The sequence below is a fragment of the Stylophora pistillata genome, chromosome 1, assembly GCF_964205215.1.
Source record: "Stylophora pistillata chromosome 1, jaStyPist1.2, whole genome shotgun sequence".
Classification (NCBI taxonomy): Eukaryota; Metazoa; Cnidaria; class Anthozoa; order Scleractinia; family Pocilloporidae; genus Stylophora; species Stylophora pistillata.
The window spans coordinates 46,626,022-46,646,672 of record NC_142519.1 but is presented as its reverse complement, the minus strand read 5'-3'; the positions used below and the strand labels follow the sequence as shown (position 1 = coordinate 46,646,672).

Below are 20,651 nucleotides of genomic sequence, written 5' to 3'. Positions count from 1 at the left end.
TTTGCGCAACGAAAAGGATCCGAGTAGTGCAAGTCATCTGGAGCACCTGTTTTGACAAAATTAAATATCAAATGAAAACTATAAGCAAGCTACAGGACACGATATCGTGCAGTTTCTATGATTAATTCCTCACTACTTTGCCCACCGCGTTATTGCCTTAATTTGGTAATTTGTGCTGATTCAGCTCGCTTTGGTGCTGATTTCATGCAGCTAATTAACAATTGGATCATACGTCATCGTGCGCTCATCGAGATGTGAGGCACGCGGGAAGTTTGGAGAGCACGAAAGATGCGTAAGAGCTTTTTAATGAAAAATATCGAAGTCACGCGCAAGAAAAAAGTTTTTTTCGCGAGGCATTTGTTTGCTGACGTCACCAGCGTGTACAATGGAAAATTGAAGCACGCTCGCGCTATTGAATTTGATTGCACGAATTTACGAGCTATGTTATAAATTTTCTTGTTTGTCTTCCGAGAAATTATTAAAGTTTGCTTATAATGAGGCCATTGTTCACGAGTGAAAACAAGGCTGTAGGGGGTAGTGTGGTATCCAAACAATTCGTGCGACTGACCGTGTTTACGTGCACAAAACTGACGGTCTGATCCTAATTTCACGACACAAGCTGGTTGTTTGCCTGTTTCTGAGAAAATTGTTTCAAACTTCCGCCTACTATTGTTTTAATTAGCTCGATGAAAACTGCAGTAGTCAATCATTTGCGGCATTCCTTGATCAGAAGTTAAGAAAACGCGCGTTTTTACCATGGATATATTTATGGCATCTGAAAAAGTTAGTTTTTGGTATAGTAGAAATAAAAAAGAAACAGTTGTAACTTTAAATAACTTAGCACGTAGCTTTAAATTATGTATTGGAGAAAATTCTGTAGCATTCGATTCTATAGACTGTACATCTCAAACTCTATGTACAATGTGTGCGATCCCATCTGCTAACTTGAAACTTTGCTTTTAAAAGTAAATATTTTCAATCATTCACAATTTCAATGCTAAAGGTAAAGGGATTGACTGTAAGATTTAACCTCTATTCTTAACCATGGATTTACCTCGTAAGAGAGAAAGGTTTGTCTCTAATGTTGTTGATTTTTTTTATAACAACTGTCCGCTCTGTTTTTCTAATGATTGCAATAATAAGGAAAGTAATAATAACGATAAAAGCTTGTTTACAAGGCATCTATTATGTGTTTCTTCGCATATTAAGAGCTAAATTATGATTTCCTAGGTTAACAAATGGAAAAAACTGTTGATTTTTTCATAACAACTGTCGGTAATTATAAAGATAATGTTGAGAAAGGTTTGTTCATAAGACCTCCATTAGGTGTTTCATCGCTCATAAATAGCTAAATAATGATCTCTGAGGTTAACACAGGGTAGCCTTTTTTATTTATATTCTTCATAACAACTGTCCGCTCTGCTTGAGATGCGATAATTAGAATAACAATGATGACAAAAGTAAGTTTATAAGACCTCAATTAGGTGTTTCCTCGCTCACAAAGAGCGAAATAATGATCTCGCAGGCCGTAACAGTTATTAATTTATTTATGATAACTGTCCGCTCTGCCTGGGGTAGGAGTAATTACAATAATAATGACGATGAAGGTTTGTTGCTAAGGCCACCATTAGGTGTTTCTTCGCTCGTAAAGAACTTGTTAATGATCTCTCCGGCTAACACAAGGTATGCCTTTCATGTTATTTAATTTTTTTATAACAACTGACCGCTCTGCGTTGGGTATGACAATAATAGAAATATTGATGACAGTTTTATTTACAAACCCCTGGAGCGCATTATTGGCGTCCTATGGGCTAATAATTATTAGCAAGTGCTGCAAAAAATGTCTTCATTTTAAAATGCTCCTCCCTCTGCTAACGCAGGTCAGAAAGTCAAGGAAATTTTGACCTGAATTTACGTGCAAAGCATTCTTCGAAGACCGAACATGCGTCTGTGGATAATTAATCTCGTTTGTGCCGCTGTGTATGGAATAAACCGTATTTCAGAACCAGATCTGAGAGCTGTGAACTTTGCCGACAAGATAGAAGGACAAAAGCTGAACGGAAGCCTGATAAGAGAACTTGAAGTGGATTCGGAAAGTTCCTGTCAGCTTGAGTGTGTGGATGAGGAGCGATGTCAGTCTTACAACTTTGGAACCATAAAGGGCGACTCAGAGAAATTCGAGTGCCAACTAAGTGCCTCTGATCGATTTGCTGCATTTGCTAACTTCACTGAGGATAAAAATTTCATATACAGAGGAATAGAGGTAACCTAGACCTGTCTTAGTGTATAAGCAATGTTTGACTCAATGTTTGAATATTATCATCTGAAATCGTCGCTGGACCTCTTTACAATGTTTCCTAACTCTGATGCAATAACCTTCCTCTACTTAACGTATGTCGCTAAAGGATTTAAGAATCCAAAGATCTTGCGACAATCTAAAGAGAAATTTTCTGAAGTTTGCGTTGGGGAAAGAAACCTAGAAGATCCCTAATAAAAAACAAAACAAAAAAACAAAAAACCAAAAAAAAAAAATAGTAAAAAACTGAACTGTTTTCATTTTTACAACGAAGAGCTAGTAATCCAATACACACAATGCGGAAAAGAAACATAGCTCTATTTTCCAAAAAAATTCTATATTAACATTTTGGCGTTATCCTATCCGTAGTAAGTTGTCGATATATAAAAGTTTTGCCTTGTCGCAAGTTCGCGCCCTCAAAGTAAAACAAGTTCTCCCCATGAGATAAAGGAAGGTGCCTAGTTCTAAAAACTTGCTACCGTCGTTAGCACCAAAAATTTGTCAAATAGAGGAAGAACGCAATACTTTAGCGGCTTTACATTTAACCGCACCTGGCTAGCTCAATTGGTTAGGGCGCTGGATTGTGTTGTACGGGACAAATGACAAAAACTCCCTGATGGTGAAGGATACCCATGCATCTCTAGACAACCAAATTTTGTGTTGTGTGGTCGTGGGTTCGGGCCCCAGCCGGACAAATACTAATGGTCTTAAAATAACTGAGGAGAATTTGCTACCTTTCTATAATATCAAGAAATGAATAGATATTCTAATCTTCTCGGATAAGGACGAATAAAACCGTAGGTCCCGTCGCGTGGGTTAGGGGTAGGAGATGTTAATTTCCCACGCACGAGATTACTGTGTGGTGGATGTGCTCCCCGGGGTGGGATGGTGAGATGGTGGGTACAAAGGGGTTAGGTGTTACTTGGGACGAAAGTTCTGTTCCTTTCCTCTGCCATTCCCGTGGCAGGAGCAATCTAATTTGTGTAGTAGTCGTGCGTCAATAAACCGCACATTCATAAATTGCCATGTTGCTTGAACTTGACGAAGAGAAAAAAAGACCTTCGGTTTTGAGTGAGAATTTAACCTCGTGCATATGGCACCGATAATGTACTCGAATTTAAAATAGATGGCAGTTAATATTTTTATATCCTATGATTTCTATCTTGTAAATTGGTATTCAGGGTAGTATTGGAGCCATCCCTTTCACCTGACCAAATTTTGTTTGCATTAATTCAATTTTCTGAACCTGTTTTCATCACGTAATTTGCTTTTAGGGTAAAAACGCTGCTAAATGTTCAGCGAGTATCGCCGGTACTGTTCGTAACAATACTTTCCGAAAGGCCTGGGAATGGTGTAATGGTGAGGTTTGGCTATCAGTGGTGATTGGTTTGTTCGCTACTGAACCAGGACGTCACTGTCTTGATATTTTAAAATCAGGTGAGTTTAAGATTAAGCGAATCAATCATTTGAAAAAAAACTATATGTGAAATAATAACATGGTCTTGAAAAGAAAAAGATAAGCGCGAACTTTCCTCTTTGATACTAAATAATGTAATTTTGGTCCTAGTTTAAAAGTAACTTCAGATTATTCTTCATTATTTCAGGTCAAAGTCGCGGTAGTGGACTTTATTGGATCGATCCAAACGGTGGTTCAACAAATGACTCTTTCCAAGCTTTCTGTGACATGGAGACCAATGGTGGAGGCTGGACACTAATTTCCACGAAAGTGTCTCCAAGCTTCCCCTTTATCAAAAAAGCCTTCCTAGCATCAGCTGCAGAAACTACGGATGCAGATGCATCGAGTCACATCCACCCTGACATGGGGGACTGGGAAGAAGTCATGTTCCGGTTCAGCGACGTCAATACCATCCGGGTTATTTATAACAGGAAGGCAGGCGCTCCAAACAAGGACAAAACAGACTTCGAGAAGTTCTTGATGGGGACAACTTTCGACCATGAGGAATGGACCATCCACGGTTTTTCCAAGTACAGCCCAGCAGATCAAAACAAGAGGAATCCCTCTTCTGGTTTTGTTACAATATCACGTTTCCACTTCGATTCAAACTACGGGATATCTGAAAGCCATGATAGCACAGACAAGTGGATTGACATGTGGGTCGCTGTTGACGGCTCAAACAACTACATCACTTTTGACGATAGCCGCGCTGTTGGTACCAAGTGTATCGCGGGCTACTGTTACCTGAACAAACCAATCTGGGTAATGACGAGGTAGTTAAAGAACTGTAGCTGAAAGTAAGAAAAGGCGCTCTCAAGTTTTTGTAAGGTGATGCCTTTGCAATTATTCTATGCTGCCACAACTAGCCATAGTTGTTGTATTAGTAAAAATAACTAGTTAAAAGCCTTGATAAGTTGTCGATCGTTAGAGAGAATTATTATAATCTCGGTGTAACTGCCTAAAATAAGAGTTTTTAAAGATGCAGATGCACAGATTCTTATTGTGTTTGCCATTAACCTATATCTTCTTCTTAATGTGAAATACCCCCTAATTTTAAGATTCTCGGTGCCTCGACCCTTCTGATATGTTTTAGAAATGCAAAATCTCAATTTGATGTTGTTTCCCTTTCCATGTTTGCTATTAAACGAAATTCTCATTTGTTAGCTCAGGCCCAACTTTATACCTCTGTTTCTCTTTCGTTCCACATTTATCCCGACCGAGTGATATCGTGTATTAAAATTTAGAGTTGCTTGAAATATTTAATGACTCATTTCAAATGAAAGAGACACGCACTCTTAATCCCGAGATTTTGAAAAAAATGCAGTTGTTTAAGGAAATATGATAGGATTAAAAATTGAAGCGTAGCCAGGATGAGACATATTAAAATACAGCGAGAACGTTCTCTGGCCAAAAGTTTTAGAAATCATAAGCTTCGGCTGTCGATCTACAGCCTCATGTCCACGGATGCCGGGAAGGCTGTAGATCGACAGCCGAAGCTTATGTTTTCTAAAAGTTTTGGCCAGAGGACGTTCTCGCTGTATTTTAAAGTTTGATAGGGTTAGACAAAGTCAACTTCAGTACTATTTATCATAAAAGAAAAGTTGTAAGGAGTAATTGACTGTCTCCGATTTAAACATGGATGTCTCCGAAATGAACACGGCTCCCTTTAGTTCGTTATTTTTAAGGTAACCTAAAAGTACAATTATCTTTATTTTCTTTACTATTTTCATATGACTACATGGCTTTTTGTGTTTGGTTTTTTTGTTTTTCATTATTCGCACTGGTTTCAACTTAATTTCTGGTTAAAGCAAGTTGGATCGCTTCTTAATGTCTCCCCACGCATTTTAGTGACGAGTTTTACCTACAATGGTGACACGTTTTACCTACAATGGTGACATATGTTCGGCCTTACCGTGCCTTATTGTGCTTAGTGCAATAATAAGGTTTTGGAAACTGTCTTTTGAGTTGTCACATTAAAGGAGGGAAAGTTATCAGAATATAGTGAGCCTCATTTTGCGTACGGTCCACGAAGATGCTATCTTTGAGTTCCTCGGTGCTTGCGCTTTTGTTTCTCAGTTGTCTTGTTGATATTTCTGTGATGTTAGGAGTTGTATTTCATAACCCGGTGCATTGGGATTCAGAGGTGGTTGATGGTATAATGGCTGTCACGCCGCCAATCCAAATGGTTTGTACTAAGGGGGAGGTACTGCACAGGGAGTAACTTGGCACTCATTTTGAGGGCTTGATTATTCGTTAAAGCACATGGGGATGAAACTTCGACCAGCATGATTTTATGATTTTAACCGCCTCCCGGTTAGCTAAATGGATAGAGCGCTGGACTGATGTGCGGGAGGTCGAGGGTTCGAGCCCCGGCCGGACCAACACCCAAGGTCTTAAAATAATTGAGAAGAATATGCTGCCTTTTTATAACATCAAGATATGGCTGAGATATTGTAGTCTTCTCGGATAGGGACGAATAAATGGAGGTCCCGTCTCCTGCAGGGTTAGGGGTAGGAGACGTTAATTTCCCACGCACGAGATTACTGTGTGATGGATGTCCTCCCCTGCATGGGATGGGATGGGTGGGTTGTTGTCTTGTATTTCACATGAGCCTCTGGCTCGGGCAATATGGGTAACCATGCCCCACGTAAAATACATTAAACTTTGACTACAGGATAACGGGAGCTGCGTCTGTAAAAGTTTCGCAAACTGTATCTCTTCAGAGTTGAAGATATCTTCAATGCGAGAAGAAATTCTTGACTAAGCTTCTGATGATTGTATAATGGCGTATATGCGAGTTAGCCATAACGAAGACAGAGTGTGCCAAATTAAAGATACAAAAGTTCCTCATCTGTGATACAGTAGGGACAGGGCGATTTTATGTGCCTAATATGTAACATTTCAATCTAAGGTACACATTGAATGGGACACATTAATACTGGGTTATTGTAACATAGCATCTGTGCATTCTTATCGTAAACCTTCTGATAAAATTCGATTCTCATAATCAGTTTGAGTGAATCATAACTGGATATCGAATGAATGTTTAAAGGATCTTTTTTATCCCTTGGATCACCTTAAAGTCTTTGCTCGACGAATCCACCATTGGCGAATTACTCAACAAACTGTAAGACAACTCCTGAAATTAATTCCCTGATACTTTTCCCACCGTGTTTTTGCCTTTAATTAATAGAATCGCGTCAGTGAATAAAATTTCGCATTGTCATTGGTTAAACAACAAAGCGAGGCATTTAGCGTGGAATTACGAATTGAAAACGAGGCTGAGTGATACTGTTTCATATTTACGTATGCATAACAACTATAAGTAATGCTTTTTTCTTTTTTTCTTATTCTGTTATGCGATTCAAGAAAAATCCAGTACTTGACTCGTGAATTGCGTGTTAACTTGCCTTAGAAAACCGATATCGCACTCATCGCTGCGCAATTCGTGCGATATCGGTTTTCGCGTGCAATGTAATGCAGAATTCCCTCGTCAGGCTATGAATTTTCTTATAGAAGTATGCTAATTCGGCTTGTTCTGTCACCAATTTCAAGCCCTTGTGTTTAATTGTCTTGTTTATCGTCCGATCAATTCACTAGAGGTTTGCTTCCATAGGGGTCATTGACTTCACCACGACAGGACTGAGGAGGGCTAAGCTGGATGTGACTGACGTGACACAATTGACAGGCGAATCTTAGTTTATGACCGACGCTGTTTTGTTGCCTTTCTTTTTAGAAAAGTGCGTTAGTTTCTTAGACAGAAATTGTTTTGATTAGTTGGGAATTGAATACTTTAGTAGCCACTTTTGAATAAGTTGTTTGACCCAAGTTAAAAAGATATCAAAACAATAGTAACGTCACAAATGTTGCTTGGTGTTTTGCACTTTTCAGAAGGATCGGCCAGAGTGGATAAACCTAATTTTAATTAAAGTATAATGAAAAGGAAAGTTCTAATAACATTAAATTGAGGAGATGGTAAATTCAACGATTGCGAGGTGAGTCAAAGACCGCATAAAAAGTGAAACAACTAAACATGTACCTGTGGGCCTTTGTGGTGTTCCCACTCGCAGGTCTTGCACAAGGTTCAAATCGCTTTTTGGAGACTGATCTTAGGGCTGCTAACTTCGCAAAGGCGATAGAAGATAGAAAACTCAACGGGGGAATCCTAAGAGAGGTTGAAGTGGTATCTGAGATCTCTTGTCAGTTTGAATGTACCTCTGAAGACCGATGTTTGTCATACAACTTCCTTCCCATCCATGGCAATGAGACGAGCAGATGTCAGCTAAGTGACTCTGGCCGATTTGTTGGTCGAGAGAATTTTACAAAAGAAGATGGAGCATTGTATAGAGGAGCACAGGTGGTAATATTGCTTCGAGTTTATGTTACAGGGCTATAAGGCTTAGAATTTGTAAAGAGATTTTATTTGTTACAAATTGAATGTCGGCCGGTTCGTAATGTGTCATAGGCGTAATTTAGTAACAAGTCTCATGCTTTTTCCTAGAAGCGGCCTTTCACATTTTCGCTGATTGTTTGAAATTTCAATGAGTTTAGAATTCTTTACAAATCAGAATTATTGGAATTATTTCTTGAAAAAATGGGTAGAAAACTTTTTAGATAATGCACGCCTCTGGTTCAGATCAACAAGATGTGTAAACTTCGATAGAACGCTGGAGCCGTCAGTCTTTTTTAAAGTAGTCAACTACAGGTTGACGATGAACTGCGTGTTTTGAACTGCTTACCTAAGCATCATAGCAGTTTCCATAGAAACCAATATCTTTTCTAAGGGATTAGTCCCTTAGAGCACCTGTTGTAAAACTGATATGAGTTCATAATACAGAAGAAAGGAGAAAACACACAAGAATCCTTTACCATGAAATGACTTTAATAAATTGAGAAAAGTGTTGAATTTCCAACAGAAGATTTGGCTGGACGAAATGAAGTTTTAAGGAATGCGAAAGAAGTTGACATAGCATTGGATCTCACCTTAAATTGAAAAGAGTCCTCTTTCAATTTTTGGAAATACAGTCCAACCCCTATTAAGTGGAGATAGAAACTGGCCGCTTAATAGGGTTGGCCGCTAGGGGTTCGTTAGGAATTGGTCCGAAACTTACGTAAAACGTCCATGTATTCAATTATAAGCATGCTTAAAGGATTGTAAGCTCTGCTTGACGCAATAAAGCGTTTTAAAATCGAACAAAACCAATTTTAAGTAAATGCTGAGATAAGGTCACAACATGAATCAGCTACATTGAAAAGTTAGCGACATGTAACGACATGGTAATATTAATTCAGTGATTAATTGCATAAGTTCAATTTTAAGGAAATCTGACGATGAGGTCTCAACATGAACCAAATAACACATATGAAATTCTCGATATTGAAAAAACTATCATATATGTCGCAAAAGGAAAAGATCGTTACTTGAAATAAGCACGCGTATTTGATTTTGGGTGGCCGCTTAACAGGGATAAAAAACAGTAAAAACCTCCATCGGGACGACCAAAAGGTGGCCGCAGTCGCTTAATAGGGGTGGTCGTTTAATAGGGGTTTCATTTATAGTATTTAACTGAAAATAATTTCGTGACTTTAATAACTGGCCGCTTAATAATTAAGGGGTGGCCGCTTAATAGGGGTTGGACTGTATATAGATTGATAAAACTTGTTTCCTTAATTTAGAGCACCTGCGAAGAAAGTGATCCTTGTAAATAGAATGAAAGATGTGTTGTTGACCAGAAATCAAACACTTACTTCTGCAAGTGTGTCAAGGGTAAGTAGAAACCCAAGAGAATTTTGTTGTCAAACAGCCAAGGAAGGGTTCATTATGAAGGATCATAATTACCCTGAGAAGTAAATAAGGGAAATGGTGAAGAGAAAAATCAGTTTAAGAAAGAGATATACGTACAGGATGCTCTTAATCAAGAGATGTGCTATTAACTGCGACTTCAAATATGAGATAGCAACGTCCAGCTGACATTAAGAACTTGGTAGTCGATTATCACGGAATGATGTGAGGGCTAAATGTCTTTTACTTACTGACAGAGTGGGAGGCAGTAGGGCGAAAATATTTAACTCAGGTTCATCATATATAGGCTGAGCGCAGCGAGGCCTCTACGTCCTGACCACAAGCTGAATGTCTCCCCGTTTGGCCCTGGTCAGTAAATAAGCTCTTTAGCATTTCTTAACAATCATTTAAACTTTTAAAACTTTTGGCTCAGCTTAAATAGGACCCCATCAAGAATCACACGAGGAACAACCACAAAAAAGATTTAGTCAAAAAGATGTTCTCCTTTTTTCTGGTAAGAACAAGAAACTGAGAATTCGTCGAAAAACGGGACTCATTTTCGTATTTTTGTTGTCTTCTAATTTTAAGTCTTAAGAAAGAAATCCCATGTTTTAGGAGAAATTATATATTAAAAAAAAACAGTATGTTTCGCGAAAAAGTCGAAAAAGCTAGACGGCTTAGTCCGAATCGGCTTACGTCAAACCGTTTGACCCTATACACATCCGGTTTCGTTAAAGGTTTCATTGCGACTGCACGCTCGTGGCCAGACGATTCATAAAGTGATTTATGCGTTTTCCTATTTTTGTGCACACAAGGCGATGAATTATGACGCCATTAATTTTTAATTTCATAACAGAAGATAACTTGATATTCTTAGTGGGTACTTTTCTCGGGTTTTTTACTTCATAGATTGCTCCAAGAACTGTCATGACTATTATCAAAATGGCTTCCTTACTGACGGTGTGTACTGGATTTACCCTGATGAAGAAGAAACCTTCCAACTAGTGTGTGACATGAAAACTGAGGGCGGAGGCTGGACCACCTTTCAAAGGCGCATGGATGGCTCTGTAGACTTTTATGTTGACTGGGAATCCTACAAAAAGGCTTTGGAAATCTGAAGGGAGAGTTTTGGCTTGGGAACCATTATCTTTACCGTCTGACTCAATCTGCCGACATGACGATTCGCATTGATATGGAGGATTACGACGGTGACCGAGCATTTGCCGAGTACACGACTTTTTCTGGGGCCGACGAGGGTGATAACTATCGGGTGACGATCGATGGATATCGAGGCGACGTAGGCGACTCATTGGTATTGCACTCTAAGTCCATCAGGTGTGACTTAGGCATCGTGTTTTCGGTGCTTACCTGAACGAATACTGTTTTTAGGAAACTTCTGAAGTGCATCTGCTTAAGAGTGTACCCTACACCTCATTTTATTATCTCTTTTCTAGGAAAATTATGTTATTACTTATCGAGTCATACAACTGTAAGTGTATTGGTAAACTTGCTAGCGTTTGTTGGATAGCGGAAATAGCAACAGCGAACTGCATTCACGTAACGATAGGGAACCGAGGACTCTGGAACTTTCCTTTCCATTCAGTTAATTAATCTCTCGGTTATTTCAACCACAAGTCTATTTACATCAAATTCACCTCTCTCTCAGTAACTTGGGTCGTCTGACTCTAACTTTGACAAATCTATTCGAATTCAACCCGCTTCATGCTTGTGATTGACCTCTGACAAAATCCTAATGTACTTGCTTATGTCTTCTTTATCGGAAGGCATTTGTGAGCTTGCTGGGAAACAGACCTTGGAAGATTTTAAGACATTCTTGTTAAAACACTAACACAAACACTTTTACAAGAATCACACAGATGAACAAGAGAGCACGAAATTTCGTGTGGATCCAAAGTAAGGATACCAGACACATTAAGCGCGTCCACTGATGGAAGTTGGACAAGACGGTCAGTCTGGAAAGAAGTCGCGATAGCTTTCACCTTAATAGCCTCGGAATTCATACAATAACCGAATGCTAAATACAAACGAGCACTGAACTAACTAGATACTTTATAGCACTTTTTTAAACTTACTTGTAACACTTCTTGGCTGGGTGTTGCTGACCATGCATTGTTTCCCAGCCTCTCATTTTCTCAAGAAGTTTTTTTTGTTTTGAAATTTAGAAACATGAGTTTTACAATCAGGGAATGGGACAACGACTTTGCTAAGGATGAAAATTGTGCATTGCGTTATAAAAGTGGCTGGTGGTATAGTAACTGTCACGCCGTTAATCCAAATGGCTTGTACCAAGGTGGACGTCATGCACAAGGAATTACCAGGAAATCATTTCGAGGACAAAGTTATTCGTTAAAGCAGATCGAGATCAAACTTCGACCAGCATAATTTCGTTTGTAGAGCCTGTGCACCTGTTAGACTTGAGGAAACGGTAGTTTTCAAGAATCCAGGACATTTGCGATGCGTCAGAAACTGATTCTGTTTCTACTTTAGCTATTAAGTATGATTGCATCACCTTTGGAGTTATTGGAGTAAAATACAAGCAACGAAGATGTTGAAATGGCACTAAAATAATAAGTGTGTGTCTAAAATGTAATATTTCATTTACTTTCAGAGATCAACGAGGTATAAATTCCTTTCATGCTTATACGGATGGTGCGGGTATGCAAAATATATCAGAAGCTTTAATGTCTGCATGATGTCAAATATGTTAATCACATTTACACATTGAAACAGTTGAAACTGTAAACTTTCTCTGGCTTCAAATTAAAACTTGTAATCAATCTGCTGCAACTTAACAAGTACATCGGATAAATATTCATGTAATCCTTCGATACTCTAGAAGTCGTTGCTCGTGGAAATCAACAACTGGTATCGCCCATGCTAATTCTTTCTCTCGAGTTCCTGTCTTGAGAAAAAATATTTAAAAGAAACGATATAGAAATTAAAGAAAAATTCCAGTGATGGCTTTCACTGTCCGTGTAGGAATTATAATCAAAAGTGGTTGGTCATCGGAGATATTGGGTCTTAAAATACCCTTTTTTTTTTCTATGTCAAAACCGAAAAAGCCGTCTTTACTAAAGGGAGAGGAAAGGGAAGAAATGAATGGAACAAGTTAAAACAGATCAATGTTTTAGAGTCTGATAGATATAGAATACAACCCAGTTGATTGAATTTGAAGATGGCTTTTCGGTTTGTCACAGCTGCGACGCAAAGTTAGCTTATTAATTATGCAACAAAATCAAGAAATGGGGGTTTTCCCCAGGGGATCGTACATTTCCCAGGAAATTAAATATTTTGACCTATTGTTTCACACCTTTGTTAAATCATGATGCTTCGCATTTGTGCCAATTTGGAGCCAAATCGGTGATTTGAGCATTATCACCCCCGGCCTGGTCTTAAAAAGGTAGTCTACTTCACTTTGAGGAGGTCTTTGCGCAGGCTTCTAATTATGAACTATTATCGGCTTCATAGAATTTTCCCTTAATATATAAACTGCAGTTACCTCATACCTTCGTGACTCCCAATAGATAAAGGCTGTCATACTGCTTGATGACGTAAAACTAAGGAAAGTTTGTTGATTAACCTCGATCTCTTATGTAGGACTATGACTAATTCCCTGCATGTGCTGAAGTTTCAATGCAGGTCTTTGTTTGTTTTCGATTTTTCACGTGGAAAAATTGCCAGATCTCAATAAACAATGCACTAAACATAAAGAATAAGTTTTAGGAAAAATGGAATAGTGAAGAGAAACACTAAACTACGTCTGGTTTTTCTCCTTACACCACTTTCGCGCTCTAGCCGCTTCCTCTGTGCTTTACAATAGAACAGAGCACAGTCAGAGCTTCTCTATTTGTTAAAGAAAGACTCTCTTCGCTTTTATGCGCGGTTTTAACTTCATTACGGTTTTTGTTCTGGGGCGACTTCGCGACAACTGATTAACAGTGTCTAAATGTTAGTGAGTGGGTGACTCCTTTTCATATCGAAGTCTCCATAAGTAAGTTTAAAAGGTTCATAAGAGCACAACCCCAGTAAAAAAAGTTACGCGGTGAGGAATTTAATTTGATTTATCACTTCTTCTGTTTAACTCGTTTATTGAACATATCTTTCTACCTCTTAGTTCCTAGAACATTCTTGGACCTGTAAAATTTTTATAACCACTTTGTTGCGATTCAGGCGGTGTGCGCACTCTGATTGCGTTGCACCATGGTCATCAGACAAAAATTGAGTCATTTCCATCTTGACGCGTTGGAGTGAACTTCTTTGGTGGCAGCGAGATAGCTTGAATAAACGTGGTTTGTAATGGGGATGCACTGTCTGTTGCTGTTCCTTCGAACGTTAAAAGCTTGACGGGTCTGCGCGACTCCCGTCGTTCTTCCGTGACGAATTCGTTCTTAGGAGGCAACTGATGTTATAACAAAGATTCGAAACTACAACCTGTCTAAGAATCTCGATAAAAATGGCAATAGGTCCACTCACAACAGATTGCGGGATGATTAATTTCAAAGTGAGAAATTATATTTCTAGATGCGAGTTATTTAACAGCGAATTGACATTTGACATGCAAACGCATATTAAAGAAACAGAGACCTCGTACTACACGACCTTTTTCCACCAGCGTCAATATGGGATTTATAAAAGGAGAAGCCCCACGCCTCCTAAGAACGAATTTGTCTCGCTCCACATTTATTAAAAACGTACAGAGCTTCAAAATGCTCCTCGAGAAGGGAGGAAACCTAGATGAGGGTTTTGAGAAACTTGTCTCTGGAGTTATTTCTGCAGGAGAGAAGTATACTGTAAAACAAAGAAAATTGCGCGTGCACAGAAGAAAATATTGCCTTTTGTAACACAATCTCATCCGGCCTTGCCAAACCTTAAGAACATGCAGATGAGAAAATGACACCTCAAAATTGACGCTTATTATCACATCGCAAAGGAATGTCATCAAGAGATATCCTAATAAGAGCTAAATTTTGAGGGTAGAAGATTTAAAAGCGCTAGCGAATGGTAGGAGACGCACAGTCCTATCAACACCTTTCAATGGTCGACTGCCTTTTGCTTTCCGGTTTTCTTTCGTTTCGCCTCACACAAGGTAGAGGTTTTCATGGATCGAGTGACTCTTATCATTGCTCTAACTAAACCGTCCTTCATTCAATGATCAAGATAGAAGATTTACCACACCAAACTAGGGAATAGTTAATTTTCCTTCACTTAGGGAAGTAGATTTAGAACACGATTGAGTACATATGATAAATGTCCTTGCAGTAGTTGCGCTATGCAACGCAGCACACTAAACGCAGCAATGGGCCTTTTCGTTTCATAAAAGAGTCTCAAACACTATCACTTAAAATGCATAAAATATTTGTACGTTTGAGTGCGTTTGAGCGCGTTTAGTCAGAGCTATTAAAGAAGGATCAAAGTGGCCATACAAACCTTTGAAAGGTTTCAAAGTGCGATGTACAACGAATTTGACGTTCTCGAAAACTGGTCTTAAATTACATGCTAAAAAACGGTACTAGCGTTTGTCCTTGAGAACGATAGAATACGCGACAAATACGTACGAAAAATACTTCAGACATTCAGAATATATCAAATTATATTTACCTACAATGAAAGAAAAAGAAACGTCCTAACTTTTAAGGAATGTTCAGTAAAATCTACCGATTTCTGCCGCTTTTACCGCCATATCGAAACTGATAACGCTACCACAATGCAATGCAATCAGAGTGCGCACATCGCCTTGTTGCGATTCAAATCATTCATGTCGTAAGAAGTGTAAACTGCAAATAAACGTATGAATAAAAAAGAAAACTAAAATCAGCTGGTGTAGCCATCTCCTTTACTTAGGTGTTTAAATTGTGGACAGAGGGGTAAACAATGGGCATCAGCAATCGGAAACAGCATGTAACTTAAAAATAAACTTTAAATATAGTTAGTAAAATAAACAGAGGTGAAAATATGAGTTATGTGCGAAAAATGTTGGATACGCATTCAATTATGTTTTCATTTTCATTTACATGTTCCAGTTAAGCACGCTGCATGAAGTATGAGAGAAATATGGGAGGTTGACACTAATCTATGACGGAGTACTTGTTCCTCCGTGATGATAAAATTCTTGAACCAGTTTAAACAGGCCTAAATTAGCAACCGAAGTAAAAGTAGTAGGAAATTCTCAATGTTCGCTCTTATTCCAAAAACTCCGCTCCATTGCTGTCCCGCCCTCTTCATTAGATGTATCTCTAAGCAGGATCTGAAAGAGGACATTAAATTGTGATGAAGAAAGAGTTATTGTTTCTGACTTTTAATCAGTCATAGGAACAACAATGTAAATATCTGTAAAGAAAAATTAAAGATTCGTTTATCTGGCTGCAAATATCAGGTAAAACAATTTATTTTACGCTTAAGTTAGACTTATTTAACGAACAAAAAGATGAATGAACTCTCAAAGAGTCTCGGTGAAAGAAAAGGGAAAACACAGGGACCATTTTTTTTTTCTTTTTTTCCTTTTTATATTTCAGGTCTGATTTTCGCTATTGCATAAATAGCGCTATCTACTGCGAAGGATCGTGCATCATACGTATTTAATACCGCAGTTCAAAATATATGAACTTCATATATTCATTGTATCTGATTTATCATCACGGGTTTATTACGAATCAACTTAACGGCCTGCTCCCAGTTGGCTCTAAAGCTCAATTGGTAGAGCGCTGCACTACTATCGCAGAGATCAGTGGTTTCAATCCCGTACAGGCCTGATTTTTTTCAGGTCTAACGTTCGCTATTGCATAAATAGCGCTATCTACTGCGAAGGATCGTGCATCATACGGACCTGATAAAATTTGTAAAAGTATAACAACAGGAATAAGCTGAAAGTAACCGTAGAAGCATATCGAATAGCCTATATTGTTTTCAATGGGACGATTTCCTTGCACCTGCGTAATTACCTAGTTATACAATAGAAATGAAACAAACATTCATTCTCTTTTATCATAAACTCCTTGACGATAGAGAATACCCATGCATCTCTGTATAATATTTCTTCTTTGTGCCGTTTTGTACGGCATTGGCCTCATTTTAGAGCCAGATCTGAGAGCTGTTAACTTTGCCGTCAAGCTAGAAGGACGTAAACTGAACGGAAGCCTCATAAGAGAAATAGAAGTAGATTCGGAAAGTTCCTGTCAGCCTGAGTGTGTGGATAAGGAGCGTCCAGATCTTGGTCTAGAACTGGATTCTGACCTTTCATTGTTCTTGTAGTCAAGTTGACTTGCAGCATCCCTTCCAAGAAAATCTAGGACTATTGAAAAAGTTTCATAGCTTTCAAGCTCGTCATCTTCTGCAACATCGGTATATGTGGTTAAATTTAGTTTCCTCGATGTTTTGCTTTTGATTGTGTCCATGGCTTCCCCTCTATAACAAGGCCTCTTTCTTTCCTTTTGTTGCACCGTAAACACAAACTTTGTGGGAATAGATCCAGGCTTCAGCCGTATCCTGTTTCCTCCAAGGGTTTTGGTAAAACATTCCTCCTCAAAATGTTTACTACATAAGTAGGAATTCTTGCTTAGCGGCGTGTTCGACCGTTTGATCTTAACCACCCATGTTTGTAGCACTTCCTTGTTCGACAACGGCAACGAGTGCCCTGATAATTTCTTTGATTCTTCTTTAATTCTGCGACTGTTGCACCCGTATGCAACACAATGTCTAACCATGATGAGAATACGCTTTATCCTTAAGAAAATGAATAAAAATGCCTCCAAACGTAGCCCTTTGCTTCGATTTTACTTGAGAGTTTTACCTGTGTAACCCGATAGCCTCGTTTCGAAACTTCAAAGTCCGCTGAGCTCTCGCACAGTGGGCGTAAATACGATACGGGCTATTGCTACCTTGCTGGTAAAATTGAAGAACAGCTCCCGGCAAAAACTGTCGGCCACTTGTCGGTTTTCTGTTGGAGTCTGTCGGTTTACCCTTTCGAAATTATCATCGATTAATTTCGCAGCTTAATAAGACAGGATTACTCTATCGGACGCTTAAAGATTTTTCCTTGCTTTCCCAACAGTCGATATGGCCTATGTGCAAATTTTCAATTTCTTTAATGGCCTTTCTACACGAACACGATTTATCTATTTTCACGGAAGATCCAAACCTGAAAGTGGAGTTACTGATAATAATAATATCCTTACCTATGGGAGAGATAATACCTCAGATTTATCAGCATGGAGTAAAATTGAAGAAGAGCGATGATAATTTCGAAATGGTAAACCGACAGATTCCGAAAGAAAACCGACAAATGACCGACAGTTTTTGGGAGCTGTTTTTTCAATTTTACCCAATTGCTCTCTGCATATTACTTCATCGCTATACACCACTTTCATAAATGGCTGCCGGATTGATATTCTTTTGTTTAAATTCAAATTAGCCTCACTAGCCTCGCTTGAGATAATGTATTCTATTGAGTTTTGAACTGGAGAACGAGGCCAGAGAGGCTAATTTAGATTTAAACAAAAGAATATTAGTCCGGCAGCCATTTATGAAAGTGGTCAATTGAAGGTATTCGATCTGAGTCGAAGTGAGGAAGCAACGAAAATATTTTTCAGGTATTTATTTCTTTTTGATGTTTAAAGTGTCGATAAAAGGAAAGATAAGATTAACCGTCAGTGACACAAAATGAATGGAGTGAAGGATGGATATTTCAATTCCATAGGAAAGACTGTTAATTTTTCCATTCGAGAAATTCAAACGTGACAATTCAGTATCTATTACTACCTCTCCATTTTTTTTCTATTTGAAGGGTTGCTAGAGAAATTTATAGTTTCTGCGGCCTGTCATCAAAAAATTTGCCTGATCCTTGAAAAAGGAAGATAAAAAATTTTAAAACTGACTATTGATGTTTACCATACTACTTTTTAATAGTCATTTAGACTTTCTTCGCAGGGATAATAACAATGGCAATATGTTCATGTTTTTTATACAGTGAATTGTTTACCGAGACGCGTTCTTTCTGGAGTTCACACTGAAGCAGAAATACAGAAAAGAATAAGAGAACGTTGGAAATTAGATCACTGGAGAAAATGTAATCGCAAGGTGGGGGAGAAATAACTGTTCACAAGAATTTCTTGACTGCCCTTCTTTTCTGGCCTAAGGACTATTTCATAATCATCATCTTTAATAGTAACATCCTCGTGAGGTTTTTCAGAAACTATTTACAAACTTTTTACAATTTATAAAAACATAAATAACGATAAAACTCATGGTCAGAATTTAAGATAGTATTCCTCCAAGTTCTAGAGCTTATAAAGGAAATGTCTGCCTCAATAGTTTGTCTTGCAGAGCGCGCTTGAAAGATGCCAATGAGGCATTTTGCCTAAGTTCTTTATGCAAGTTATTCCATATGTTGGCCCCTCTATAGGAAAAAGTGCGCTGGCCAGTAGCCGTTCTGTATAGCGGAATCTGCAAAGAGTTCCGCGTACGAGTGTTACGGGTATGTATATTTGATCGCTTGGTAAACTTACCCGTTAAGTATTGAGGCGCAGGACCGTTCTGACATTTAAAGGTCAGAACGGAGTCTCTATAAAATAATTGTTCTTTAACAGGAAGCCAATTTAGCTCACGAAACAAAGGTGTTACATGGTCGAACTTCCTAGAGTTTGATACGATCTTACTGGCAAAATTTTGAATAGATTGTAATCTGTTTATATTCTGGAGTGTGGTATTTGACCATACAGATGAGCAATAAAGCATCTTACTAAAAACTAACGATGTTATTAACAACTCTAGCGTTTTTTTGTCGAAGCTGCTTTTGAATCTATTAATTTGACAAAGCTTTGAGAAACAAGATGACACTACATGTGAAATGTGATGATCGTAGGTCAGATGGGGGTCAAGGAAGACTCCCAAATCCTTGGCAGTCTACTGGCTTCAGTGTTTTACCCAAGAATACCACACTAGGATCTTCCAGTAACCTACTTAAAATCTGTCTAGTGCCAAGGAAAAGGAGTTTGGTTTTATCGGGGTTGATAAGTACATAGTTCTCACAACATCATTGGGCTACACTGTAAAGATCTTGTTGGAGCTTTTCAATGGCAGCATCAAGCTCACAGTGTGTTATCACAACAGTAGAGTGTGAGGCTCCTATGGCGAAAAGTTTGTGGAGCAGTTTTGCATGGTCTACACTGTCAAAGGCTTTGGATAGATCTAATAGTACTGGTGTTGTTATCAGCTTTTTATCCATTGCTTCGAGTATGTTATCCGTAAGCAGGATGTCTAAGGTCTCTGTAGAATGAACATTTTTATTGCCGCTTTGGTGTGTGGTGAGGCGATTGTTCTTTGTGAGATAGGCGCTGAACTGATTCAAGACAATCCTTTCAAGGACCTTTGAAACTACGGCTAGCATAGATATAGGTCTATTGTTAGCAGCTTTCTCAAGGTCACCGTCTTTAAGAATCGGGATCACCTCAGCCTCTTTCCAGTTGAAAGGAAATGTACTAGTAAGTATGGAACAATTGATGATGTCAGTGAAAGGGCCCAATATGACAGGGAGAGAGTTTTTTAATACACGAGCGCTGATCTTGTCCGGTCCCGGCGATTTATTCATTGGGAGAGATGCTTGGATCTCCTTCGATTTATATTTTACAGGTCATATTTCCGTACATACTATACTCACAAGCATGCAAAGTCTCTATTTTATGTCGGACCCAATTCTTGATGCAATATGAAGTGAGCTTAATGATAACGATCGTTAACAGAAGATCTATAGTTAAACTTTTGATAGCCTTGCTAGCTCTTGTAAATACGCATGATGACATCAGTAAAAGAGCAGGATCATACATACAAGTTGTAGTGAGTAGCGTCCAGGTGACCTGTGATCCATCCGATTTCCCTGGTACGTTAGAGATTAATAAATCAATTCATCCGGCAGTAAATAAGAAATCCACAGTTAGGAGAGCTGGATAACAAATATTTTGTGCTGCAGTTTATATGAGACACGCCACGCAACAGCTCGAGATGCGATTGTTATTGTATCGACTAGCCCACCATATTGGACATGAGAGTAAGAGGACTGAGCCAAGTTGAGGAGTCACGCAACCTTCACCGAGTTTGAGTAACGC

General features: G+C 38.7%; 1 protein-coding gene and 1 pseudogene across 1 annotated transcript; both read left to right on the top strand.

Moving 5' to 3' along the window:
• Window positions 1–1,871: 1,871 nt before the first annotated feature.
• On the top strand, window positions 1,872–5,749 carry LOC111330354 (uncharacterized). Its single transcript, XM_088759880.1, has 3 exons — window positions 1,872–2,263; window positions 3,571–3,733; window positions 3,901–5,749. Exons 1-3 carry the CDS (start codon window positions 1,943–1,945, stop codon window positions 4,527–4,529), a joined length of 1,113 nt encoding a protein of 370 aa, XP_088616006.1. The 5' UTR covers window positions 1,872–1,942; the 3' UTR covers window positions 4,530–5,749.
• A 2,036-nt stretch (window positions 5,750–7,785) lies between these two features.
• LOC111330353 (ryncolin-1-like) lies at window positions 7,786–12,477 on the top strand (annotated as a pseudogene).
• Window positions 12,478–20,651: the final 8,174 nt, after the last annotated feature.